The sequence below is a fragment of the Seriola aureovittata genome, chromosome 12 (assembly GCF_021018895.1).
Source record: "Seriola aureovittata isolate HTS-2021-v1 ecotype China chromosome 12, ASM2101889v1, whole genome shotgun sequence".
In the NCBI taxonomy this organism is placed as follows: domain Eukaryota; kingdom Metazoa; phylum Chordata; class Actinopteri; order Carangiformes; family Carangidae; genus Seriola; species Seriola aureovittata.
In genome coordinates this window covers 26,491,044-26,518,474 of record NC_079375.1, presented here as the reverse complement: position 1 = coordinate 26,518,474, position 27,431 = coordinate 26,491,044, and the positions used below count along the sequence as shown (strand labels likewise).

General features: G+C 46.1%; 1 protein-coding gene across 6 annotated transcripts in view; it reads left to right on the top strand.

Annotated features, from left to right (window-relative positions):
* rasal2 (RAS protein activator like 2) overlaps nt 1-27,144 on the top strand; it is a 72,453-nt gene extending 45,309 nt beyond the window's left edge. For 3 of the 6 annotated variants that reach the window (XM_056391427.1, XM_056391424.1, XM_056391429.1), the window contains 15 exons: nt 6,802-6,908; nt 8,891-9,003; nt 14,095-14,248; nt 14,365-14,463; nt 14,770-15,324; nt 15,914-16,058; nt 17,646-17,790; nt 17,900-18,139; nt 18,482-18,683; nt 21,097-21,296; nt 21,423-22,386; nt 22,536-22,676; nt 23,576-23,778; nt 24,127-24,214; nt 26,416-27,144. In XM_056391427.1, the coding sequence (XP_056247402.1) occupies nt 6,802-6,908; nt 8,891-9,003; nt 14,095-14,248; nt 14,365-14,463; nt 14,770-15,324; nt 15,914-16,058; nt 17,646-17,790; nt 17,900-18,139; nt 18,482-18,683; nt 21,097-21,296; nt 21,423-22,386; nt 22,536-22,676; nt 23,576-23,778; nt 24,127-24,214; nt 26,416-26,583 (3,524 nt within the window). In that variant the 3' untranslated portion in view covers nt 26,584-27,144. Of the gene's footprint in view, nt 1-3,398; nt 3,424-6,801; nt 6,909-8,890; nt 9,004-14,094; nt 14,249-14,364; nt 14,464-14,769; nt 15,325-15,913; nt 16,059-17,645; nt 17,791-17,899; nt 18,140-18,481; nt 18,684-21,096; nt 21,297-21,422; nt 22,387-22,535; nt 22,677-23,575; nt 23,779-24,126; nt 24,215-24,592; nt 24,624-26,415 lie in introns of all 6 variants that reach the window. The other 3 variants (XM_056391425.1, XM_056391428.1, XM_056391426.1) reach the window with 3 other exon arrangements.
* The last annotated feature ends 287 nt before the right edge of the window (nt 27,145-27,431 follow it).

The window sequence follows — 27,431 nt, the reverse complement described above, 5'->3', positions numbered from 1 at the left end:
GACTCTAGTGGCCACTAGAGGAACTGCAGCTCCTGGTTTCAGGCTGGAGGTTGATGCTCGGTTCAGCTGAATGAGTTTCTGGCACTTCAGATCAGAAGTTTTCACAGACTCATGTTTTAGTTTAAGAGCAGCTGTTATGAGCTTTATTCTGGAGGGACATCAGAGATGATGACATCCTCAGGAAGTGGAAGTCATTGTAAATCTAAGAGTGTGTGTGTGTGTGTTCAGGTTTGTCAGTTATGACTGAGAAGGATCAGTGTGATTGTTCAGCTGATGCTCCTCCCTCTGCAGCAGACACAAAGCTTCCTTTGAGCAGCAGATTATCTGTTTCCTGTGTGTCAGGTGTGTCCGCTCACATGGTTTCAGCCTCAGACATTCCCAGCATTCCTCACACCGCTTTCTGATTACATCACACCCTCCCATTCATCCTCCCTCAGCCGCTCACACACACACAGAGAGACAGACCGGCCGGTGTCACAGCTCCATGACCGCCTACTGTGATCAGGGTCAAAGGTCAGAACCAGACACACCTGTCCGTCTGTCTGCTGAAATAAACATCAGAAATAATATGCAGATGAAATAGCACGAGTCTTAGGGACACATGGAGGGAAAAAAATCATCATATAAAGAGAATAGAGTCATAATAATAATAATAATAATAATAATAATAACTTACATGTGTACAGCACGTTTCAAGGTGCCCACAGCTGCTTTACAGAGTCAGAACACGGCTCGTGCAGCTGGAGCCTGTCCAGGGTTTTACTGGGAGCCCCAACACGACTCCATACAGTGATCCAGACGGGCGGTGACGACGGCGTGGAGTCAGAGAGTGATGGCCGTTATGAGGTCATAATATAATGACTCAAAACATCTGATTGGTTGGTTGCCATAGAGATTCACGCAAGTCAGCTGCTGGTCTGTACTGGTCTCTGCTGGTCTGTACTGGTCTCTGCTGGTCTCTGCTGGTCTGTACTGGTCTCTGCTAGTCTGTACTGGTCTCTGCTGGTCTGTACTGGTCTCTGCTGGTCTGTACTGGTCTCTGCTGGTCTCTGTTGGTCTGTACTGGTCTCTGCTGGTCTCTGCTAGTCTGTACTGGTCTCTGCTGGTCTGTACTGGTCTCTGCTGGTCTTTGTTGGTCTACTGGTCTCTGCTGGTCTGTACTGGTCTCTGCTGGTCTGTACTGGTCTCTGTTGGTCTGTACTGGTCTCTGTTGGTCTGTACTGGTCTCTGCTGGTCTTTGTTGGTCTGTACTGGTCTCTGCTGGTCTCTGTTGGTCTACTGGTCTCTGCTGGTCTGTACTGGTCTCTGCTGGTCTGTACTGGTCTCTGCTGGTCTGTACTGGTCTCTGGTAGTCTGTACTGGTCTCTGCTGGTCTCTGTTGGTCTGTACTGGTCTCTGTTGGTCTGTACTGGTCTCTGTTGGTCTGTACTGGTCTCTGCTGGTCTCTGTTGGTCTGTACTGGTCTCTGCTGGTCTGTACTGGTCTGTGCTGGTCTCTGCTGGTCTCTGTTGGTCTGTACTGGTGTCTGTTGGTCTGTGCTGGTCTCTGCTGGTCTCTGTTGGTCTGTACTGGTCTCTGTTGGTCTGTACTGGTCTATACTGGTCTCTGCTGGTCTCTGCTGGTCTGAATGAAACTAGTTCACAACAAAAAATAAAACAAACCTTCAAAATGTAGATGAAATGAAACTGATCTGCTGATGTCACAGAAGCTTCGCCAACAGTAACCTCACGACATCAAGGCCTCAGCAGGGCATGATGGGAAACACGTGGCTCTCACCTGATCCAACAGCTGATTGGTTCAGATGCTTGATCAGCTTGATGCTTGGAGATATTTTGACTTTACATCCGACAGGCTGAACGCTGAATTTTACAGATTTAGGACGAGGTCCTGAAGTACTCGGAGACACAGGCACCCTGCCGCTGTGTGTTGAGACTGGCGGTCAGTGGCGTGTTGTGTGTGTTGATGCGGCTGTGGCGGGACAGGTCCAGCAGTCGGTTCTGGTCTGATCCGGGTCGGTGACTCAGCAGGTCGTCCGCAGCCGCTCTGTTGAGCAGCAGGGGGCAGAATCGCCGTGACGACCATGATCACCTCCGGTCAGTTCACACACCGTCGCCGTTTGACTCTTCCCCAAGTGAAGCTACATCTACTGCAGTGTTGTCCATTTATCAATAGATCAACCTGTAAACACTCTGATCATCGATCATCGTCGTCTCTTAATGAGACCGTCAGGATGTGACGCCGTGACACCTCATCTCAGCCTCCATCGCCCCCTGGTGGCCACCGGCAGTACAGGTCATAAGCTCCGCCCCCTCTAGCTAACAAATCAAAGCACACGGCAAATAAAGTTTGAGGTCGTTTTCATGCTGACGTTCAGTTTTAATCAGTAATTTGAGGCTGTAAAACAAGAGCGTGACATCATGGCTCTGGTTGACTTGTGATTGGTTCTGGTGGTTGTATGGGCGGGACCTCGATGCCGGCTGTCAGAACCCAGAGCTGGTCTGAGCGGGGCGAGGACTCACTCTGTGTCGCTGATGTTTGACATGACGATGAGAAATAACATGGTAACAAACCACAATCAACATCGTTGTTTGTTGCAGCCCTGATGTGATGATGAGCAAATGATGAGAGTGCACACACACACACACACACACACACACACACACACACACACACACACACACACACACACACACACACACAGTTAATAGCCGAAGCCCCCAGAGTTGTGTCCCACATCAGTCGGCTGAGGGGAAACTTATTTAGTAATTATCCTCCGAGCGCAGCGATAAACGCAGCTCCAGAGGAAGAGAAGAAGAAGAGAGAGAGAGGGAGAGAGGGAGGGAGAGAGGGAGGGAGAGAGAGAGGCTACAACTGAGCTGCTGCAGAGAGAGGAGAGAGAGAGGAGCGTCTGCAGAGAGAAGAGAGGAGGGAGACAGGAGAAAGGACAGAAAGCAGAACAGTGTAGTTGGAGGGATTGATTGAATAAATGCGGTAAAACCTTGGCGCTCCGAGAGAGAGACAGACAGAGAGAGAGAGACAGAGAGAGAGACAGAGAGAGAGAGAGAGACAGAGAGAGAGAGAGAGAGAGAGAGAGAGAGAGAGAGAGAGAGAGAGAGAGGGAGAGAGACAGGGTTAGAATTACTGCTGAGTGGAGAGAGAGGGAGGCGGAGAGGCAGAAGGGCAGAGATGTGAGAGGAGGGACCGTGAGGAGGAGGAGGAAGGAGGAAGGATGCGGTGCTGAGGAGGGAGAGGCAGGTCGGAGTGGGGGGGGGACGCCAAAGTCGAGGATGTTCACTGGACGAAGACGGACGTTTGCAGCTTAACCTCATTGGCTGACAGGTGGCGGCTGCTTCGGCCAATCCCGTCTGACTCTGTGTGTGTGTGTGTCCTCTCCTCAGATGATGGGGAACAGCTGCGATCGAGGTATCGTCTCCTCCCTCTCTCTCTCTCTCTCTCTCTCTCTCTCTCTCTCTGTTTCTGTCCATGTCATGTGACCGACCTGTCATACCTGGCTTCCTGTGGCATGTTGCCTCAACTTTGTCTCGGCAGCGAAAAGAAAAACAGGAGCGATAGTGGTCATCACCGTTCCTGTTTTTCCGTTACCGGACTGGGGGGTGGGGGGTTGGGGGGTTGGGGGGGGGGGGTGCATGAAAGTTTGTCCCCGGCTTCTTGCAGCGCTGCATCCTCCTGCAGCTGGAACTTGATCCAGCACTTTGCAAGAAGCTGATAAATGCTGACTGCTGCTGCTGCATGTTGCGTTCACTGTGGCTCCGTCACACCGAGGCCACTGTTTTTCCTGCTGCAGAAAAAACAGCACATATGTGTGTTTTTCATACCATTGAAACATCATGTGAAGTGGTCACGCTGCTGATCCGGGGTCTGTGTAGCTGCTGCTTCAGAGCTGAGTCTGTAGATCAGCTGATAACAAACACAGTGACCAGAGCCGGCTTTAAACCAATCATGTGTCTGTGATGATGAACAGCTGTTTGTCTGTGTTGATGTTTACGTCCTCATGCTCCAAGAACAAACATGTTTATGTGTAACAGCTTGTTCCGATTACAACATAGGAGAACGTAGGAGAACGTAGGAGAACGTAAGAGAACGTAAAAGAACGTCGGAGAACGTAGGAGAACGTAAGAGAACGTAAAAGAACGTCGGAGAACGTAGGAGAATGTAAGAGAACGTAGGAGAACGTAAGAGAACGTAAGAGAACGTAGGAGAATGTAGGAGAATGTAAGAGAACGTAGGAGAACGTAAGAGAACGTAAGAGAACGTAGGAGAACGTAGGAGAATGTAGGAGAACGTAGTAGAACGTAGGAGAACACACACCTGGAAAGATTTCATCGTTAAAAAGAAAGGTTCCTCTTCCGTAACTTTTGCAGCAAAAGAATTTACATATTTTTATTTTAGGAAGGAATTCTACAAACGTCTAAGGAAGCAGCTTGATGTGATTGATTAGACTGTGACTAATACTGATGATCTGGTGTTTGTTTTCTCAATCGATTGATCGTCTATAAAATGTCAGGAAATGGTTGAAAAGTGCTGGTGATGATTTCATGTGTTCAGATTCAACAGCCTGACCTCAGATCTGATCAGTTTCCTGTCACAGTGACAAAGACAAGAAGCTGAGAAATGACTGAAGTCATTGATCCTTGATCAGCTGATCGATTAGTGCAGTTGTTGTGGCTCTAATAGGGATCAGAGACTTGTTTAATTCTGCTGTGATGAGGAAGAGAGGGAGCTGACATCACTGACGTCCTCTAAGTGAAACCATGAGGAGATCCAGCTGCTGCGGGTGAGGAGGAGTTATTTCTGCAGCGCCGTCAGCTGTTAACGGACTCATAGGTAGTTTAAGATCCGGTCCGGGAGCCGCTCGGGCCTCCGGAGACGAACTGCAGTGACCTGAGACACGAGTGGAGTTAGCTGGAGAGGAAGTAAGAGAGGCTAAAATTAGCTTTAAAATCAATGAAGCTGGAGACGAGCCAGAGACACAAGAGTGACTGACACTGAGCTCCGAAGACAAGACCTGGTCTCTTACTGGGCCGAGCTGAGACCAGGAGGAGTTCTGAGGAGTTCTGAGGAGGTCTGAGGAGGCCTGAGGAGGTCTGAGGAGGTCTGAGGAGGCCTGAGGAGGTCTGAGGAGGTCTGAGGAGGTCTGAGGAGGCCTGAGGAGGCCTGAGGAGGTCTGAGGAGGTCTGAGGAGGTCTGAGGAGGTCTGAGGAGGCCTGAGGAGGTCTGAGGAGGTCTGAGGAGGCCTGAGGAGGTCTGAGGAGGTCTGAGGAGGTCTGAGGAGGCCTGAGGAGGCCTGAGGAGGTCTGAGGAGGTCTGAGGAGGTCTGAGGAGGTCTGAGGAGGCCTGAGGAGGTCTGAGGAGGTCTGAGGAGGCCTGAGGAGGCCTGAGGAGGTCTGAGGAGGTCTGAGGAGGTCTGAGGAGGCCTGAGGAGTCTGTGTTGACGGTAAACAGAGAAGGTGAAGAGCTGCAGGAAGACAGACTGCTGGTCCTCGGTCAGGATCAGGTCTGGACGCAGGAACAGAAACCTGCTGACATGATTAACATGAGGATAAATGTAATGAGACTGATCTGGGGTCAGAGCTGGTGTCTGACGGGAAATTAATGGGTAATTAATTTAATGATCAGTTCAAGTCATTTTTCTGTCTCTTCTCCTTCATATAATTAGAAACTGTTGATAAGAGCAGATGGAAGTGACGATCAGTTGATGGGTTTTTAGGTGAAGCAGTTTTTCAGAGCTCGGGTAAAGAAGTAGAACCTACGTGTCTTTGCTCAAGGGCACATCAGCAAGGCAGAGAGCTGATGTAGGTTTCAACCTGTCTGTCTGTGTTTGAGACAGAGACAGACAGAGAGAGAGAGACAGTGCTCTCTCTGTTCCTCAGATTCACTGTAATTGAATCTGTTTGATCCAGATCTCACAGTTTTGCTCTTCTCTGCATTTTTAGTCACAGTTGATGATGATGATGAAGCACAGAGGAAGATGCTGCAGGTCATTCAGACTCTGACACTAACTGAAGTTGAGGATATGTTGAGTCCAGTGTTGTTGTTGTGAGACTGACCTGATCCTGGTTCCACCTGTTGGTGCTGGTTGTTTAGCTTTAGCCAGTTAGCTGATCTGAAGCTAACGGTCTGTTGTTACAGATCTCAGTCACATTAACTGTATATCTGCATTAATGAGTGACCTCACTGTAACTGTTCTTATTGATGCTGAAGGTGCGACCAAGTGCTACAGCCACATAAAATTAATCTGAAATTTCAAGACCAGGTCGTAATATTTCAAGAAAAAAGTCGTAATAAATGAGAAAAAAGTCAAATCATTTAGAGAATAAAGTCATAATATTACGAGAATTAAAAATGTTAAATTATAATAAGGGTCACATGACAAAGAGCAATGTACAGCAGAGCAGTGAAGTGAGGGTCGGACTGTTAAACTGCAAAAAGTATTTATTTTTGATGTTATGAAAAATATCACATGTAGAAAAATAGTCACTGGTCACATGATTCATCCTGGAAATGAAGTCGTTAGAAAAGCTGGTCGATGGTCAGTGTGAATATATATACATTATATGTATATGTATAACATTTATCTATAGGAACTGTCCTGGTTCATTGCAGTTAGTGTGCGTTTGATTTCTCCACCTCCACCATGTCTGCCCATCCCCACCCCGTCCTCCGTCCGTCCAGCTCAGTCTGAAGCTCACAGGCTGCTGCTGCTGCTGATGATGATGATGGTTATACAGAGGAGGAAGAGGCTGTCCTGCTCTAACTCTCTGTCTCTCTCTCTCTCTGCAGAAGTTTCTTCGGAGCGATCTCCGAGGAGGAGGAGCATCTCTGGTCTGGGGAGCTCAGAGAAGAGCGTCGCCATCGACAACCCCAACTCGTCGCCGTTTAAAGTGCCGGTGAGTCACACGCCGGGTCCTGAATGATGTTGAGACGCGATCAGCTGATCGTCTCCGCTGCAGATGTTTATTTCAAACATTCAGCTCACTGTCAGGCTGAAGCTGAAGTTACTGTAGCTGTGGTTACATACAGATGTTGACGACGACGAGCTGACGATGATGTGATTGTTGTTGTTCTTGTACCAAACAAACATCTGGAGAATATGATCCGTAGGCCGGGGCGTCTCTGTAGCACCGCAACACTGATAGTGCTAACAATGCTAACGCTAACAATGCACAACAGTGTTGTGACATTTTACCTTCATCAAATAAACTGCAGCTCGTGTCATTTGGATATTGAATTTGGCCATGTTCATATTTCAATCATAAAGAAATGACAGCAAGGTCGTTAGTAAGTAAACATCCAGGAGCGGGTTCTGTTTGTTAGTTTGTTCGTTTTCCCGCCTAATTTATTATAAAGATGAAACTTTATTGATGGAACCCTGATTGTTTGGAGGCTTTGCTGTTGGACTGGAAACACATCTGCAGCTACTGGATCTTGTGTGTTGTGTGTTGTGCTGATTCCAGCTGTGTGTGTGTGTGTGTGTTGTGCTGATTCCAGCTGTGTGTGTGTGTGTGTGTGTGTGTGTGTGTGTGTGTTCACCTGCGTTGTGTGTGGTGAGATGCTGACGCCATCACAGCAGCTTCACAGTCTCTATTTATACTCTCAGTCGGCTTCAGACAGGAGGCGCAGGCAGAGAGCATGCTGGGAGTTCACTCAGTCCTCTGCACACTGACCTGCAGTGGTGATGGTTGTGTTCGGTCGTCCCTGGAGACCGATGATCAGGATCAATAGCTGTGATGGAGACGTGTTCAGTCCTCTGCAGAGTCACTGTCTCTGGATCTTCAGTCTGAAGCTTTAATGGAGCCGACGAGCCTGAAGGGAGTTTATGGGGGGGGGGGGGGGGGGGGGGATATTAATATCTCAGGAAATGAGGCCGCTCACTTCCTCTGTTTCTGTACACGACTGTTATTGTCACAGAGCAGCTGAAACCATTGATCAGTTTGATCAGAATCAGCTGAGTCATGTGACCAGTCGGCTCACACAGGCAGCCGTCAGGTGAGGTCATCAGCTGATGGAGCTCACAGCGGTGACACTTCATTTAAACAGATGTTGGATGGTTTGGTTGTGCGTCTTTTAAAAGTTTTGATGTGGACATACATACAGCCTAATGTATATGAATGATATGGCCCCTCCTTGGGGGGGGGGGTTGGGGGGGGCATTTGATGTATTATGTGTCAAAATGGACGTTTTGGACCAATCCAGGCTCCGTACTCACAGACTTACCTGAGTGTGAGCACCTGCAGGTTTAGAGTGGGACAGTTGTGGGTTTGGGACTTTTTTTATTTCCTCCCTGTTTGATAAATAAAGTTCTGGATTCTGGATTTGACCATCGCGACATCACAGGACAGACAGGAAGTACTTCCTTTTAATGCTGGTTTGTGAACTGTTCTTCTATCATCTTCTTTCCGTTTTATCGTGGTTTATCATTTGTTAACACATCCAGGTGTCACCCTGGTGACCCCCCCTCCTGTTTAAAGCTCCTCTGGTGTAAAGGTCTCCGTCCATGTGTAGTGTGATTATAGATTATAGATCAGCTCTAGCTTCTATATTAATACTGTGAAAGTATCAAAGCCTCAGTCCACAGAGAAATGCACACAGCCTGTATTCAGAAACTGAGCCTTAAAACCAGCCGTCAGGACTTCTGGAACTTTGTGATGTCACAACAAAGCAGTCACCAAGCCCCGCCCACCTGGACCCACCATCCAAACCTTGCAGGATTCGGTTTCTCTGAGTGTTTTTACCTGAAATCTGCTTTATTTTTATTGGATCACTCAGAAAACAGTCAGCCAATCAGAAGAGAGGCTCAGGGCCTGATCAGGAGAAAGATTCAAGGATTAATCAATGAAGGAAATAATTGATCTTCTTTTTTTTCTCTCAGGGTTTTTTCAGTAAACGTCTCAAAGGCTCCATCAAGAGGACGAAGAGTCAGACCAAACTGGACAGAAACACCAGCTTCAGACTTCCCTCACTGCGTCCTGCTGAACCAGACAGGTAACGTCTTCTGACTGTCCAAGTCCCAGTGTGTCTCAATGTGTCTCTGTGTGTCTCAGTGTGTCTCAATGTGTCCCAGTGTGTCTCTGTGTGTCCCAGTGTGTCTCTGTGTGTCCCAGTGTGTCCCAATGTGTCTCAATGTGTCCCAGTGTGTCTCAGTGTGTCTCAATGTGTCCCAGTGTGTCTCTGTGTGTCCCAGTGTGTCTCTGTGTGTCCCAGTGTGTCCCAATGTGTCTCAATGTGTCCCAGTGTGTCTCTGTGTGTCCCAGTGTGTCTCAATGTGTCTCAATGTGTCCCAGTGTGTCTCAATGTGTCTCAATGTGTCCCAGTGTGTCTCAGTGTGTCTCAATGTGTCCCAGTGTGTCTCTGTGTGTCCCAGTGTGTCTCAATGTGTCTCAATGTGTCCCAGTGTGTCTCAATGTGTCTCAATGTGTCCCAGTGTGTCTCAGTGTGTCTCAATGTGTCCCAGTGTGTCTCTGTGTGTCCCAGTGTGTCTCAATGTGTCTCAATGTGTCCCAGTGTGTCTCAATGTGTCTCAATGTGTCCCAGTGTGTCCCAGTGTGTCCCAGTGTGTCCCAGTGTGTCTCAATGTGTCCCAGTGTGTCTCAATGTGTCCCAGTGTGTCTCAATGTGTCTCAATGTGTCCCAGTGTGTCCCAGTGTGTCTCAATGTGTCCCAGTGTGTCCCAGTGTGTCTCAATGTGTCCCAGCGTGTCCCGGTTTTTCCCAGTCTGTCCCAGTGTATCTCAGCTGGTGTGAACAGCGGGGACAGAATCAGACACTATGGTTAAATGTAATTATTGCTCCATCAGTGTGTTGTTGTTGTTTGTGACACTGAGCAGCAGCTCTGTCATATTACAGCCTGACTTCCTGCTCTGTCTCTTCTTCTTCTGTCTCTTTTTCTGTTCTAATCGTCTGAGTCTGTCTGAGCTGCTGCGTCTCTCACTTCTTACAGAAGCCTCTCCTCTTCCTCCTCTTCCTGCTCTTCCTCCTTCCTCCTCTTGTGTTCAGGAGGTTGTGGGTTTCTCCTCCTCTTCCTCCATCCATTAACCCCCCCAGCCTTCCCAGCACTGGTAGTTTTACTGGAAGCTGTCCTCTCTGCAGTGCTTCACTCTGCTGAGGCTCCTTTTTAGAAATCCTGGATGAATTTTTCCCGCCAAGGAAAAGCCTGTTTTGAAGTGGCACATCACAGTGACGCCTGGAAATGTCTAGTTGTTGTTATTGAAGTTACTGAAATAATCACAAATGCAGCAAGTTCTCACATCTGAGAAGCAGGAACCGTGATATGTTGATTCACAGATTATTAAAAATGGTCATCAGTGAATTTCTTGTCAGTTGAGAAATGGATCAGCTGATTGTTTCAGCTCTTCTGCAGCTGGTAAATAAACATAGTGCAGTAAAACGTCCTGAATTGTAGTAAAGTCCAAGTATAGAGTGGCATCAAAAAGAGTCTGTACTCAGCCAAAGATTTGTTGTGAGGGAAGATGCTCCACTCCGTGACACCACAGTACAACCAGAGTGTTTCTGCGGTTCAACATCTCCAGCAGAGTGAGACGTCTTCTCTTTAGAGGATCGCTTCACGTCACGTTCTCCAGTTAAACTTTCAATCATATCAATCATCAGATCCATCAGTTTTTCAATTCAAATTCAAATCACAAAAGCTTTATTGGCATGAACAAAAACATGTTGTTGTCAAAGCAGTTTACAGATTATTAGAATATATTGATTATTGAATATGTGTCGCACACTGATACATACTTAGATTTTCATTTAATACAACAAAATAATGTGATTCATACAATATAAAACTGTTTTATACATTTATTTACATTCAGTCATTTAATATCATTCAAAACAAAAGTCAGATTCAGAGTCTACAGCTGTTAATGAGTCGGATACAGATTTAATCTGTGTGTGTGTGTGTGTGTGTGTGTGTGTGTGTGTGTGTGTGTGTGTGTGTGTGTGTGTGTGTGTGTGTGTGTGTGTGTGTGGAGAGGATGTTGATGCAGTGAGAGTGGAGTGTATGTGTGTGTGCAGCTTTGTAGTCGACAGAATGTAGAGCCAGCTGGACAGGAGGATAATGCTTTATACACACACACACACACACACACACACACACACAACACACACACACACACACACACACACACAGAGCCTCTCTCAGTCAGCTCTGAGCTCTGACTCCTGATGGACGGTTCGTCTTCTCTCCTCCGGAGAGCCCGAAAAGCTCAGCTCTCCAAAACTCTGAGGTTCAGGTAGGTGTGTGTGTGTGTGTGTGTGTGTGTGTGTGTGTGTGGTAAGATTGGCTTGTTCATCAAAGACGTTGTTGTGTTTGTTCGCGGTGGTAGCTTCAACTGTTCCGTAGACAAACAGCTGATCCAGCTGCGCCTGTGATTGAATCAAACGCACCCTCCTGTTTAACGTGCAGATGTTACCTGTGTTTGTTACCGGTCGACTCCAGGGGAACAGTCCGTCCTCAGGCTTCATGTTTCCACGTCACGCCTGTTATAAGTTCATACTGCACCGTGATTGGCTCCAGTAAATCCTACAGGTGTGTCCAGATGTTTGAACAGGTGACGATGATTTGAGGAGATGCAATAAGACTTGACGGGAACCAAGACCCTGCAGGCCTGTCTGCAGAATTTTTTTGCCACATTGTGAACGATAAGAGGAAGATAAATGATGAAAGAAAGTTTATTGACACTGACTTGACGAACAGTTCCAGTTTCTTAAATGTGAGAAGTTTCTGTCTTTTATACATTAACTGGAATATTTTTGGACTGATGTCAGAATAATAATCAGTTAATCAATAATCAAAACAATCGTTAGCTGTAGCAACATGTTCAGATCTGCAGACAGAGTGAGAATCACAGTGAGCAGCAGAGGGCGCTGACGCTGACAGTGAAACTGGTAATAATCTGTGTGTGTGTGTGTGTGTGTGTGTGTGTGTGTGTGTGTGTGTGTGTGTGTGTGTGTGGTCAGAGCTCAGTAAGTGCTTCCTCCTCCTCTTCTTCTTGACAGAGACTGGATCAGGTTTCTTTCCTAATGCAGAGACCAGCCCTTCCAGAAACTCACTCTCTCTGTCTGTCTGTCCCTCTGTCACATATTCAGACAAATCAAACGTCTCTCTGACCTCGTCGTGCTTCGTCCTGTTCGCCGCTGGATTCCTCTGGGAGGCAGAGCTGTGTAATAAAACAGAACAGTGAAAATAAAATTTGACATTGAAAAATAAAATCTCAGCATTGATTAAAAATAACGGTCTTACTTAATTTGGTTTCACTCGTAGTTCACGTCGTAGTTGTCGCATCTGATTGGTCGATGTGTTTCCAGCTGTCAGTGAAACAAGCCTGATGTTGTCATAGCGTCAGTGTCGAGCTCAGACCACTAATCCAGGTTTACGTAACTCATCTGACACAGCAGGAGGATTACACTCACACACACGCGTGCAAACCCGCGTGCGTGCGCACGCGCGCATACACACACACACACACACACACACACACACAGTGAATTAAAGAGTGATCTTCTGAAAAGCTTCAACTCGTCATTCAGAGTTTCTGACAATTACATGATCAGTGTCAAAGTACTAATACTAAAGTACTAATACTACATTTTATCCTCAGTGAACCTGTGGATTTGATTGTGTTAAGTTGTGGCTGTTGTTACATGAAGCTGTTGTTACATGAAGCTGTTAGAAGAAGCTCCTGTTACATAAAGTTGCTATTACATGAAGCTGCTGTTACATGCAGCTGTTGTTACATGAAGCTGTTGTTACATGAAGCTGCTGTTACATGCAGCTGTTGTTACATGAAGCTGTTGTTACATGAAGCTGCTGTTACATGCAGCTGTTGTTACATGAAGCTGTTGTTACATGAAGCTGCTGTTACATGCAGCTGTTGTTACATGAAGCTGTTGTTACATGAAGCTGCTGTTACATGCAGCTGTTGTTACATGAAGCTGTTGTTACATGAAGCTGTTGTTACATGAAGCTGCTGTTACATGAAGCTGTTGTTACATGAAGCTGCTGTTACATGAAGCTGCTGTTACATGAAGCTGCTGTTACATGCAGCTGTTGTTACATGCAGCTGTTGTCACATGAAGCTGTTGTTACATGAAGCTGTAAACACCGAGAGAAAAGTAAAACAACAAAACAAAGAAAAACAGTCACATGTTCTAAAATTATCCAAAAGATTTTCACGTCACAAATGACAAAGAAAAGCAGCAAAAAAAGAAACCATAAATCAATCATCGCAGTAGTCGCTGAATAATTGATTAATTGACTAACTTTTTTGCAGCTCTACTTGTCATGTGACTGAACTTCAGATTTATTTTGTAAAGTAAATTCTCAGGACTTTATTTGATTAATATTTTTCATTTGGACATCCAATCAAATAAACAAAAAAAACAAAACAAAATAGCCGTGGTTACAAGCATCCGTTACCTGAGTCATCACTTGGCCTTTTCTTTCCTTTTTAATTTAATCACTTTATTTTGAAAGTGTAATTGGTTTCTTCTTCTGCTGCTGATAAAGCTGCATCTGTCTCCTGAGAGTCTGTAGTTAAACACCTGCCTTGCTTTTCATCTGCTGCGTCAACTGCCGCTGCCTGGCGCCTGCCCTCCCTGTGGAGGTTGTTGCCTTGGAAACGTTCCCACAGGCCCAGCGCCATTGTGCCGTCCCAGGACCTTGTTTACCGCCTGCCGGACCGCAGGGAGGCTCGATAAAGGCGGCGCTGTGCCCGAGGCGTTCTCTGTGAAGCGCAGCTCCTGCTGTCTGCGGCGGGGGTTGAGGTGGGAGGACGGTGGGAGCAGGGGGGGAGTCGAGGAGGAGGAGGGATGCGGTGGGGAGCTCCCCTCACCTGGCTCTGTGGTTGTTTTTCGTAGGTATTACTGCTCTCCTGCCTCAGACACTCACAGGAAGTTTGGTGAATCTCGTGGCGTTGTCATGGTGTCTGAAAACTCCTGCGGCGCTCAGTGGCGCCCCCTGGCTGCTTAGTTTTACTTCCTGCTCTGCTGAAGATCCACAGCTCTGCTTCCACAGACACAAACCTACTGTTAATTTCGGTCTGTTTTCATTTTCCCTCCGCTCTTCCAGATCTCGTGGGCTCCCAAAGCTGAAGGAGTCGAGCTCCCATGAGTCTTTGCTGAGCCCGGGCAGTGCCGTGGAGGCTCTGGACCTGAGCATGGAGGAGGATGTGTTCATCAAACCTCTGCACAGCAGCATTCTGGGACAGGAGTTCTGCTTTGAGGTGAGACCAGCTGTTTACAGACACATCAGCTGTGGACTCGTCCTGCTGCAATACTTTAACAGTAGTTCAGATGTCATGCTCTCTCTCTCTCGCTCTCTCTCTCTCTCACCTGTCAGGTGACGTACTCTGGCGGCAGCAAGTGTTTCAGCTGCACTTCAGCCTCAGAGAGAGACAAATGGATGGAAAACCTGAGGAGGACGATTCAGCCCAATAAGGTGAGACAGACAGGCTGCACAGGTGACACTCAGACTCAGGTAGTGTAGAGGAGATGTTGGTATTATTTTTATATATGTATATATATGTATATATATATATATATCTGTATATGTATATATGTATATATCTATAAGAGCAAACTAAACAGTTGAATTTGCAGCAGAAATGTTTGTTCAGTCTGTTTGTCTCTAGATGAATCGGAGTGATTCTGACGGGATCTGTCGTTCACAGCTGATCAGCTCCTCTTAGTTAATCCAGATCTTAATGTTTTTTAATTTGTTAATTGAGGGTGTTTGCGTCTCCAGGACAACTGTCGCCGGGCGGAGAACCTGCTACGACTGTGGATCATCGAAGCCAAAGACCTGCCGCCCAAGAAGAAGTATTTCTGCGAGCTGTGTCTGGACGACGTCCTGTACGCCCGGACCACCAGCAAGACCCGGCACGACAGCCTGTTCTGGGGCGAGTACTTCGACTTCTCCAGCCTGCCGGCCGTGCACAGCGTCACCGTGCACATCTACCGCGACGTGGACAAGAAGAAGAAGAAGGACAAGAACAACTACGTGGGCCTGGTCAACATCCCTGTGTCGGGCGTGACGGGCCGGCAGTTCGTGGAGAAATGGTACCCGGTCAGCACACCCACCACCAGCAAGGCCAAAGGAGGCGGGCCGTCGATCCGCATCAAGTCCCGCTTCCAGACCATCTCCATCCTGCCCATGGAGCAGTACAAGGAGTTCGCCGAGTTCATCACCAACAACTACACCATGCTGTGCTCGGTGCTGGAGCCCGTCATCAGCGTCAAGAACAAGGAGGAGATGGCCTGCGCCCTGGTCCACATCCTGCAGAGCACCGGCCGGGCCAAGGTCAGAGGACACTGTCTGTACAGCCTGCAGCCAGAGGAGCTAGCTTAGCTTAGCATAACTACTGCTAGACAGCAGGAGGTCAGAACAGCTGTCACTACATTTGTCAGGTTAATGTAAATGATGTCAGATGTCACGACAATACTATACTAAAATAAAATATAATATTTTATTATTTAAATTAAATGATTCAATCAAATCAAATAAAAGAAAAAAATATATATATTAATTTAATTTAATTTAATAAAATTAAATAAAATTATATCAAATTAAATTAAAAATAAAATATTTTATTAAATTAAATAAGTTCAAATCAAATAAAAAAATTATATTTGCTTCATAAATTTTAAATAATAAAATAAAATTTGATAAAATGAATCAATTTAATAGATAATAATTAGATTAAAAACAATCCAATAGAATCATTAGATCTTCAAGAATAAATCCTGTTTCACTGTAACGATTATTAAAGTAATGAAGTAACATATGAATAATTTAGTTTTTAGGACTAAACATGTCTGTGTTGAATAAAAAGTGAAGATTTGAGTCCACCTGTTCATCATGTCCCCCTCCTCCTCTTTCTCCGGTCCAGGACTTCCTGACAGACCTGGTGATGTCAGAGGTGGATCGCTGCGCCGACCACGACGTCCTGATCTTCAGGGAGAACACGTTGGCCACCAAGGCCATCGAGGAATATCTGAAGCTGGTGGGACAGAAGTACCTGCACGACGCGCTCGGTGAGTCTCACACACACACACACACACACACACACACACACACACCTGGTCAACTTGGTGTCCGACAGCTTAGCTCTAAATACTACAGTACCCATGAGCCTCATCTGCTGTTGCTGTGGAGAAGAAGCCAGCCAGTGTGATTTAAACAGCTGGATGTTTTATCAGGTTCCTGCAAAGTGTAATAAGCTCTGTGATTGGCTGAAATGCACTCTGGGAGTCGTAGTTGACTTCTCTCCTTCACAGCATCTTGTAGCTTTTGACTTTTATCTGCACCTCCTGTTAACAGTCTAACAAGCAATCCTGCACACCAAAATAAAATAAAATGAAATTAATTAATTGAAATGGAACAAATAACATGAAATGAAATGAAATGAAATGAAATGAAATAAAATAAGTTGTGGGGACGATGTGTAGACAGAGGTAACAGCTCCATCCAGAATTAGACCAAAGGTTTTTTTTCATTTTTATGGACCTGGTGCTAAAATTAGATCACATGATCATCTTCACTCTGCTGCATCATCTTCATCGTCCTCCTGACAATATTTCCGAGCTGCATTCAAAGAGAGGAGACTCTTAAAATAGTTGAGAGTCTGTGGTGAAGACGCCCAGGAGACCTGCTGTCATTAAAAGCAACAGTCATCACGTCAGTCAAGAGTTTATTTATAGCTCCATATAGAGGTGACATCAGTCCTCTTCAGAGGCTTTTATTTTGACAGGGAGTTATTTTGGTCCGTGCTCAGCCGACTGTTGACATGTTCTCCTCTCTGTGAGTCATCAGCCAAGGGTCAGTGTTTAAAGCCTAATGATGCGTGAGAATATAAAAAACACGGTTTCTCTGCTGACAGTGAACGCATCGCTCACGAGACAGCAGGAAGTCAGAACAACTGTAACTAGATCAGGTGTGTTAATGATGCTCACAGGTGATTAAACTCACTGACGTCTGTTTGTCTGAACTAAACCAATAATTTGATTCACTCTTCACCACAACTGGAACAACCTGAGAAGACCAAGACGTGTGTTGAAAGCTCTGGAAATAGTACCAGCTTTTTCTGGAGACCTTTATTTTGTTGTTTCCAGGTTTTTCTACCTAAACATGCAAATTAAATTAGATTTAATAATGTTAAATTCAATTCAATTAAAGAAGAAAAAATTTAATTCAATGAAATAAAACAAAATTAAATTGAACTGAACTGAATAAAATAAAATAATTAAATTAAATAACATAAAATTCAGTAAAATAAAATAGAATAGAATTTAATTAAACCAAATGAAATAAAAGATGACCCACTAGAATCACTGATCTTCTAGACAGAATAAATCTTCTGTTTGACTGTAACAGTCATTAAAGTGATGAAGTAATAAGTAATAAACACATCACTTACACGATTTATGGTGGATAATTATTGTTTATGTTAAAGTGATGAAGTGAATTCTGCTGGTTTATGTTGTTGAAAAGTTTTAAATCAGGTGAAGAACAAACGACCTTTAATGAGCAGCTGCTGGATCTGAGTTCATTAAACTGGAAGAAAGTCTGTGACCAGTCTGTCTCTACCTGTCTCTCTCTCTCTGCCTGTCTCTCTCTCTCAGGTGAGTTCATCAAAGCTCTGTATGAGTCGGATGAGAACTGTGAGGTTGATCCCAGTCGATGCTCGAGCGGCGATCTGTCCGAACATCAGAGTAACCTAAAGATGTGCTGCGAGCTGGCGTTCTGCAAGATCATCAACTCCTACTGGTACACACACACACACACACACACACACACACACACACACACAGCTTTAGAAGTCAGTGAGTGTGACACTTGACCCCGCCCCTCCTCTCTCTGTCACTTCCTGTCTCAGCGTGTTTCCCCGGGAGCTGAAGGAAGTGTTTGCGTCGTGGAAGCAGCAGTGCGTCGCTCGCGGCCACCAGCAGGACATCAGCAAGCGTCTGATCAGTGCCTCGCTCTTCCTGCGCTTCCTGTGCCCCGCCATCATGTCACCGTCGCTCTTCAACCTGATGCAGGAATACCCCGACGACCGCACGTCCCGCACCCTCACGCTCATCGCCAAGGTCATCCAGAACCTCGCCAACTTCACCAAGTGAGTACCTGCAGGTCCACGGCGGCCACGCGCTCTGTGGTCAGACATGAGCGCAGACTGGAGGGGTTGTCATGGTGACTGTCTGAGTCCAGGTGTGAGCGAAACCTTCAGGGTCCTAGGTCAAGTTGTGGTCTTAACTTTTGTGGTACCAGGCCGGTTCAGACCGGTTCAGGTGGGCTTCTGGGTTCAAGCTCCATTTTTTGGCCCAACAGAATATTTAATCCAATCTGAAATATGGTGAGGTTGCCATGGCAACACAGTTCCCAGTCAGGCAAATCTCATGTCGGTCTTAATCCTCCTCAGAGGTTTTATGACACTGAGTCCACTCTGTCTCCTCTGCAGGTTCGGAAACAAAGAGGAGTACATGGCCTTCATGAACGACTTCCTGGAGCACGAGTGGGCGGGGATGATGCGTTTCCTGTCGGAGATCTCCAACCAGGAGACTCTGTCCAACACGCCGGGCTTCGAGGGTTACATCGACCTCGGCCGCGAGCTGTCTGTCCTGCACGCTCTGCTGTGGGAGGTCGTCTCCCAGCTCGACAAGGTGTGTGTGTGTGTGTGTGTGTGTGTGTGTGTGTGTGTGTGTGTTGTGTGTGTGTGTGTGTGTGTGTGCGTGTGCGTGTGCGTGTGCGTGTGCGTGCGCACAGTGGTGATAATTTACTCACACAGGTTGCATTAATGTCTTAAAGAGACTCTGATCTGCAGCAGTGCATCTGTTGGAGGGAGATTAGTCTCACTGATGACAGACGCCTGAAATTCCACATCAATGCACCAGCACTTAAATGCATCGTGCATCTGTGGATCAGTCGACCTGATCTGTGCACACACGTCTAACATTTCTGTGAAGATTTTCAGTCCCTAATATGAGGGAAATGCACATAAATAATACTGATATATTTATTCAAGTTTCAAATATGTAAAATTAGTTCAGATGGTTTGTTGTTGTTTGTTTCCATAAACTAAACTGAGTCTCTTCTCAGATACAAAGTAGAAATTATGATGAGATTTAAAATGTAGATAAACGTATTCATGTGTATGAGAGGTTAGGTAACTCATACAATACTATAATATATTAATAATCACTTCATTTATACAGAACCCTTTAAAACAGAGTTCACAAAGTGTTTGACAATTGAAGCTTAAGCAATAATAATAATAATGATTTTTTATTTATAAAACACTCGACAAAGAACAAAAAATAAAATCGATGAAATCAATAGATTTCAAAGAGAAGAAAAACAGGTGTATAAAAACTAATACAGAGGAATTTTAAGAGAAATAAAAGAACTCAAAGGAAAGTGAAACCAGGAAAAGCTTTCAGATAAAAGGTAACCGACTCAGACGACCTGATTTCTGTCACCTTTAGTTTTTATGCGGCGAGAGACTCAGGAAGTAAAACAACAGGAAGTTCAAACTAAACATGGACAGAAATACATAAAGTTAAAGCGGGAAGACAAAAGATATACTTCAGTGTAAATATACTTCAGTATAAATATACTTCAGTATAAATATACTTCAGTATAAATATACTTCAGTGTTAATATACTTCAGTGTAAATATACTTCAGTGTAAATATACTTCAGTGTAAATATACTTCAGTGTAAATATACTTCAGCGTAAATATACTTCAGTGTAAATATACTTCAGTATAAGTATACTTCAGTATAAATATACTTCAGTGTAAATATACTTCAGTGTAAATATACTTCAGTGTAAATATACTTCAGTGTAAATATACTTCAGTGTAAATATACTTCAGTGTAAATATACTTCAGTGTAAATATACTTCAGTGTAAATATACTTCAGTATAAATATACTTCAGTGTAAATATACTTCAGTGTAAATATACTTCAGTGTAAATATACTTCAGTGTAAATATACTTCAGTGTAAATATACTTCAGCGTAAATATACTTCAGTGTAAATATACTTCAGTGTAAATATACTTCAGTGTAAATATACTTCAGTGTAAATATACTTCAGTGTAAATATACTTCAGTGTAAATATACTTCAGTGTAAATATACTTCAGTGTAAATAAGGCCAGTTGGAGAGAGGAGATACAGGATAAAAAACTGAATCACATCATAACAAACGTTCATCGTCTGCATAGAACCGTAGACTGTGTGTAAACACTGGCAGCTTTAAAGGTGTGAAGTTTATATCAGCACACAGAAACTCTGTGTTACTATGGAGACGGTGTAACCCCGCCCCCACGCGGATTACACCTGGCAGCTCGTTTAGACCGTTAAAATAACAGCTGTTTCTACTGTTCTTCCTGTTCTGCTGATATCACAACTACGTGAGGTCAGAGGTCAGAGTCGGTCGGTCACGTCTGGTTTCCTGCTGATGTCATGTTGAGTCGATGCTGAATGTGTTTGATTATTGATCGGTGTGATGTGAATATTCCATGATGTAACATGAATGAACATCAGGAGCAGAGGTCACTTCAGGTCATTTAACCATTTAACCACATTAACACCTCACAGCATGGCCTGAACTCTCCCAGCCAACCCCCCTCACCCTCCCGCCTGGACGCCCCTCCCCCCTCACCTGTGGCTGTGCTGTGTCTCACCTGTCTCACCTGTCTCAGCATGGCTCTGCTGTGTTTGACTGTGGTTCTGTTCAGTAGAAGCATGTTGTTCTAGTTGGTTTGATTTTTGTTTCCATTAAGTTTCCCTCATGTTTTTGCCTCCTCTCTTCCCCCCCCTCCTCCCCCCTCCTCGTTCTTCTCCCCCCTCCCCCCTCTGTTCACTCCCTGTCTGGCCGACTCTCTCGCCACCATGTTGGTTTTGTTCTCCCACTGCCACCACTGCATCCTGGTGCTTCCATTCAAACCACATACACACACACACACACACACACACACACACACACACACACACACACACACTCACACACACACACACACACACACACACACACACACACACACACACACACACGCGACAACCCCAGGGTGAAAATTCCTTCCTGCAGGCCACTGTAGCGAAGCTGGGCCCGCTGCCGAGGATTCTGGGAGACATCTCTCGCTCTCTGGCCGCTCCGACGCCGGTGCAGCAGCAGCTGCGACGCTTCCAGGACCACAGCTCCGCCCACAACATCAGCGGCAGCTTGTCGTCAGGGTTACAGCGAATCTTTGAGGACCCCGTGGACAGGTAACCGATCAGCTGATTTGTTTCCTCCTGGTTTTATTTCAGTAATGTTCAGACCGTCAGTCACATGTTGACCTGCAGCCAATCAGACTGAGCGCTTGACTCCCGTGTGCGTGTCCCTCCCTGCAGCCACTGTGAGGTTCGCAGCCTGCAGTCTCCAGGTGGCGACCGGATGGAGGGTTATGTTCGGGGTCAGCGCCCCCTGCTGGCGCAGCAGCATCCGTCCGTCCACAGCAGCTTCTCGGATCAGGAGGAGCGAGACAACCTGCTGCCCAACGGCCGCAGCATCTCTCTGGTCGACCTGCAGGACGCCCAGAGCCTGCACGGCCCCGCCGCGCCCCCGCCGCACCACGAGGCCCCGCCCCGCCTCAGCAGGGTGGGCTCCCAGGCCTCCATCGGACAAGGCCCGCCCCCGCTCAACTACCCCCACTCCAACCCCCTGACCCCCCAGCCGCACCAGATGAAAGCCCCGCCCAGAGACGGTCAGCCGCAGAGCGCTCCGCAGGTGCGGCGGCCGCTGCACCCCTCCCTCAGCCAGCAGCGCAGCCTGCAGCCGCTGTCCTTCCAGAACCCCGTCTACCACCTGAGTAACCCCACCCACAGCCTGTCCACACGCTCCGCCCACTCGCTGCGGCAGGACTCCAGCTCGGAGAACCTGAGCACCGAGAGCTCGCACAACAGCCACAGCAACTCCGACGACTACGGCAGCCAGGTGGGGGTCAAAGGTCGAGTGGCGTCCAACAGCAGCCTGGACGAGCTGGGCAGCAGGCGGAGCACGCAGAGCGAGGAGTGTTCCACGCCGCGCCGCAACGTGCCTCCCGACCTCCCGCCCGGGGTCGCCACAGCGGTCGCCATCCCCCGTCAGAGCACGACGGCGGGCACGGCCCACATCGTCAAGGTGGAGCAGCAGAGCAGGGGAGGGGCCGGGGCCAGGGCGCCGCGCTCACTTCCGCACAGCGCCTCACTACGCAGCAGCAGCAGCGCCAACACTGAGCCGACGCCCACCTCCGGCCACATGAACCGCCAGCAGTCCACCTGCTCTGTGGAGAACATGGCTCCGCCCCCGAGGAGTGCCACCAAACAGCCACAGCAGGTAAGGCTGAAAGACACCTGGACAGGAAGTCAGATGTGGGTTAGCTAGTTATCTGCTAAAAACACCTGACACAGGTCGTGGGCGGGGCTTTGATCCGCTGCTCAGGTGTTAAATAATATAATGAAACCATGTGACTGGTTGGCGTTCAGGTGGCGTCTCCGGTTGAGGCGGTGGCGTTGTCTCCGGTGGAGAGGACGGCGGCCTGGGTCCTCAACAACGGCCAGTACGAGGAGAAGGAGGAGGAGGGGGGAGGAGACAGGAGCAGAGAGGAGGGCAGGAACACTGAGAAGGTAACGGTCCACACACACCTGGACACGTAACACAGGTCACATGGTGTTATTGATTAATTGATCATATTTATTTAATGATTAAATACTCTGAGGTTTAAACTTTGTCATGACGAATACACACGACCAGGTCGCCAACAACAAATCTAATCTACACGTCGCGGCACGAACATCCTCGTAGCTGCGAGCGAATCACAGGTGTGCTGATGTCATCACGACCTCACTGTGATATTGTTTTATACAACAGTTCTACCAGTGACATATTAGTTCAATAAACAACAGATTATTTGTTTGTTTATTTCATCAAACAACTGGACTGTTGCTAAGCAACATAAACATGTTCCCGACCTGCACAGTGACACCAGCTGCTGCCTCGTCTCCTCGTTCCCTCAGGTGTTTCTGAAGGATCCACCTTCTTCCTTCATCCTCTCCTGACGACATCGTTTCATTCAAACCTTCTTTCTGAAATATTTTCATCTGTTTGTTACAGTCTGAGATCGATAACGTCGTTAATGTGACGCTGATTAGCGGTTGATAGATCAGCTGTGAGGAGGAGGGATACGTGGAGGGAACAGCACAGTAACTCTACTTCTCACAAGGGAGACCTGAGGACAGGAAAATAAAATAACACATTTTCAGTGATTGAAATTTACACAGAAATATATTGACACAAACAAAGTGGATCAGAGTGTAATTAAATGCTTTTAAATATACATGAAGATGGTCGCCCAGGTGACGATGAGGCGACGACTCAAACCTAAACTCAAAGACTCAAACGCTCCTAAAACTTAGAAACGAGAATAAATAAAACAGTTACACCCCAGGACCGACAGCAGGAGCCTGAAACCTGAACACCAACATGTGAATGACCCCCCCCCCCCCCCCCCCCGTTCTACCTGCAGTACGAGCTGGAGATCTCTCGGCTGAAGGAGCGTCTGCGGGTGTCGGGGCGGCGCCTGGAGGAGTACGAGCGGCGGCTGCTGGCACAGGAGCAGCAGATGCAGAAGCTGCTGCTGGAGTACAAGAACCGTCTGGAGGACAGCGAGGAGAGACTGAGGAGGCAGCAGGAGGAGAAGGACAGCCAGATGAAGAGCATCATCTGCAGGTAGGGACAAGCTCCGCCCCTCTGGGCCGCACGGGACACAGGAAGTAAACACACATTCATATAGATTCATCAGTGTTTGAAATCTGAGCAGCAGATGTTTCAGTCCAACACACCAATGCACCAGGTTTTGTGTTTTTAAATATAAATACAACATGTTTTCGATACAGGATACAGGTCACCAAAATAAAAGCCTCCAGTGATAATTTAATCTTCACAGAAGTTTATGAACTTGTAACTTTTAACTTGAAGGACTGACTAACAGGTAGACGTTTGTGTGTGCGTGTGCGTGTGTGTGTGTGTGCGTGTGTGTGTGCATGCGTGCGTGTGCGTGTGTGTGTGTGTGTGCAGGCTGATGGCTGTGGAGGAGGAGCTGAAGCGGGACCACGCAGAGATGCAGGCGGTGATAGAAGCCAAACAGAAAATCATCGACGCTCAGGTAAAGACAGACGGAAACACTGATCCCAGAGCAGCGACATAACACCTGTACCTACACCTGTACATACACCTGTACATATATCTATAAATACACCTTTACATACACCTGTACATATACCTGTAAATACACCTTTACATACACCTGTACATACACCTGTACATACACCTGTAAATACACCTGTAGCAGAGTGGAGATTCTCCCACAGAACTGCCTTTTGTCCTCTGCAGTGAGAAAATGATAATTATTAATAATCATTAAGATAAGTAGCAGGGCGCTAAGCTCCGCCCACCGCTGTCACAGGTGAAAGTTTGAAACCTTTTTTTAACGAGGTCGTCGGTGAGAACCAGCAGCCTCTCACCGTCTCTTCACTGATTTCAGGTCAGTAATGGATGTGAAATAAACCAATCAGGCAAGTAACTGTGGCCCCGCCCCCTCCTCCACCACCTCCCCACCTCCTCCCACCACGCTGTTTTTAGAAAAACAACGAGGGCTAACACACCTCACACCTGGTCAGCCAATCACAGAGCAGATTTAATGTTTAAGTGGCTCAGCAGCTGCAGAGGAAGTTACCTTTCAGAGTAAAGGATCATTTTAGCTGGTTAACATCATCTGGATCAATGAAGCCACACTAGAACAACAGTGTGTGTGTTTGACATGTCGTCCCTCATCAACACCAGGAAGTACAAATAAGTTGACATGCTAAGCTAATCCTGACTCCAGTTGAGCGCACACACAGATCTGATCTTCCAAAATGTGTAACTGTCCCTTTAAGAGCCAGTTCATCATCGCTCTGTGTTTATAAACAAACAGTTTGAGTATCAGGTGAAAACATGGCGGTCGTTAGGACCCAGAGTCTTTACAGAGGACCGGCTGCTGGTGTGTCGCTGTGTTGCGCTCTGAGCTGGTTTTTATTTCTGTTTGGCTGCTCACCCCCCCCCCCCCCCCCGCCCGCCCTCACCCCCCCTCTGCCCTCCTCTGAACCACCAGAGCTTCCTCTCTTTCAAAATAAAATGCAGTGACAGAAGGTTTAGATCAGCCTGTGAGAGCAGACGACGTCGGAGCGCTCGGCTTCACTCAGGTGTTTCTGAGCAGGTGTTTTCACGCTGACTCCAGATCAGAGTTTGACTTCCTGCTGACAACGTGCGGCACTCAGCAGCTTCAGTCTCACTCTTTCTTTTTTATTTTGTTGGTTTTTAGCTTTTTGGGCTGTTTATATTTTCGGCTGCTGCCCTCAAACTTCCTGTGGACGTTTCTCTCTGTTTTCTGCTGCCGGGTCAAAACCACCTTCAAATAATGATAAATGATGTAACATCGGTTTTAATATTTTAAAAGAAATCAAGCAGCCTTCATTATATTCGTTATATTATTTTGTAATTTGTTTTTTTTAACCCTTTAATGTTTTAAAATCTATTTATTTAATAGAATAAACCTGAATCCTTAAGTGTCTCATTAATCTGCAGCTGGAAATATTTCATATTAAGGGGAAAGTTTTGTAAACGGGGTTTGTTTTTCAAATTAAAGGCCCCGTTAATTCTTAGAAGCTTTTGCTTTGAACAATTTATAAACAAACATACCAGAGGTCTTTTTAATTAGTAGCAGTATTTTTTTCACAGTTTAAGTGGTTAATTTCCCTTTAAAAATGTCATGAATAATTAATAATTTAATTAAAAAATCAAGCCCTTTATATTAAGATAACATTACAGGGATGTTTCTACACATAAAGATCCTTAATGTATTAGAATCTATTAATTTATCCATTAAATAAAACTTAACCCTTAAAACCTTTAATTTAATTAATAAGCAGCATTAATTAGTGTCACAGTTTTAATGTAAACCAAAACCCCTTAACTTAAATCCATTATCATTAATGACATAATTAATTAATAATCTACAGTAATTACATTGTAAATTAAAGGACAAGTGATTTTCATTTTAATCAATGTAATTTTTACCCCTTAAAACCCTTGAGTTTTTCAAATTAAAAGCCAAATTAAGGACATGTGACTACCACATGCACTGATTTAGATCAATGTGTTTTCTGGGGTCAATCAGGGATTAATTAAGGGATTATATTTTCATTGATCACATTAGACTGATAACGTGGTTTTAACCCGGCGGTCAGATCGTCCCAAACCCTCCTTCTTCTCATACCTGTCAGTCTGACTTCCTGTCCCGCCCCCCTCTTGTCTCTATCCAATTAGGAGAAGCGGATCGGTTCCCTGGACGCGGCGAACTCGCGGCTGATGGCGGCGCTGACGCAGGTGAAGGAGCGTTACAGCGCGCCCAACCTCTGCAACGGCCTGTCGCCCAGCAACCCCACCAAACTGTCCATCACTGAGAACGGAGAGTTCAAGAACAGCAGCTGCTGATTGGTCGACCAGCACACCAAGGTGGTGCTGGTGGTGCGGGTCTAAAGCCTCCGACTCCGCCCACCTCGCCTCCATCAACTGCAGCTCTGCGGACGATCGATCAGAGAGAAAATACAAAATCTATAAATCTATAAATATGAGTGTAAATACTGAAGGTTTGATCTGTTCAGTGTACAGTGTGTGTGTGTGTGTGTGTGTGTGTGTGTGTGTGTGTGTGTGTGTGTGTGTGTGTGTGTGTGTGTAGCATCACAGAAGCACAGTGAGGAAGAAACAAACCAAAACAGAAACTAAAACGCACTCGAGTTTTTCTAACTGACTTTTTTATGGTTTTTATTTGTTTCTGTCGTCGAGGCCGAAGCTGAAGTTTCCTTTCTTCATTTTTAGACTGAAGCCTTTAATTGTTTTTTTTTTTTACCTGACGAGTTGTTTTGGGTTTTAATTTATTCCTCCATGCCCTCGTCCTGTTGCTGATCTACTGAACAGACACCTGTATGATCAGGGTCAAAGGTCACACCTGTCTGCTGTCCCATGTTGAGAATAAAATCTGCTTGAAAGTCTAAAGTCTGTCGTCTCCATGGAAACTGATTCACTGTTTACTTTTGACTTCTAAAGAAAAGGAGATTTAAAGGTTTTTGGGAACAAAGTTTTGAGCTTGGTGAATTTATTTTCATTTTCTGTTCCTTCACTATATTGACATGACAGCTGGAGTTCCCAGATAATTCATTTATATGTCAAGTTTATCTTTGTTAGTAAAATCAATTTAAAGATATAATCTAAACCAACTGTTTATAAACTAGTTCAAACAGTAAGAAGCTGCTGAAGCATCGATGACTCGGGATCAATGATCT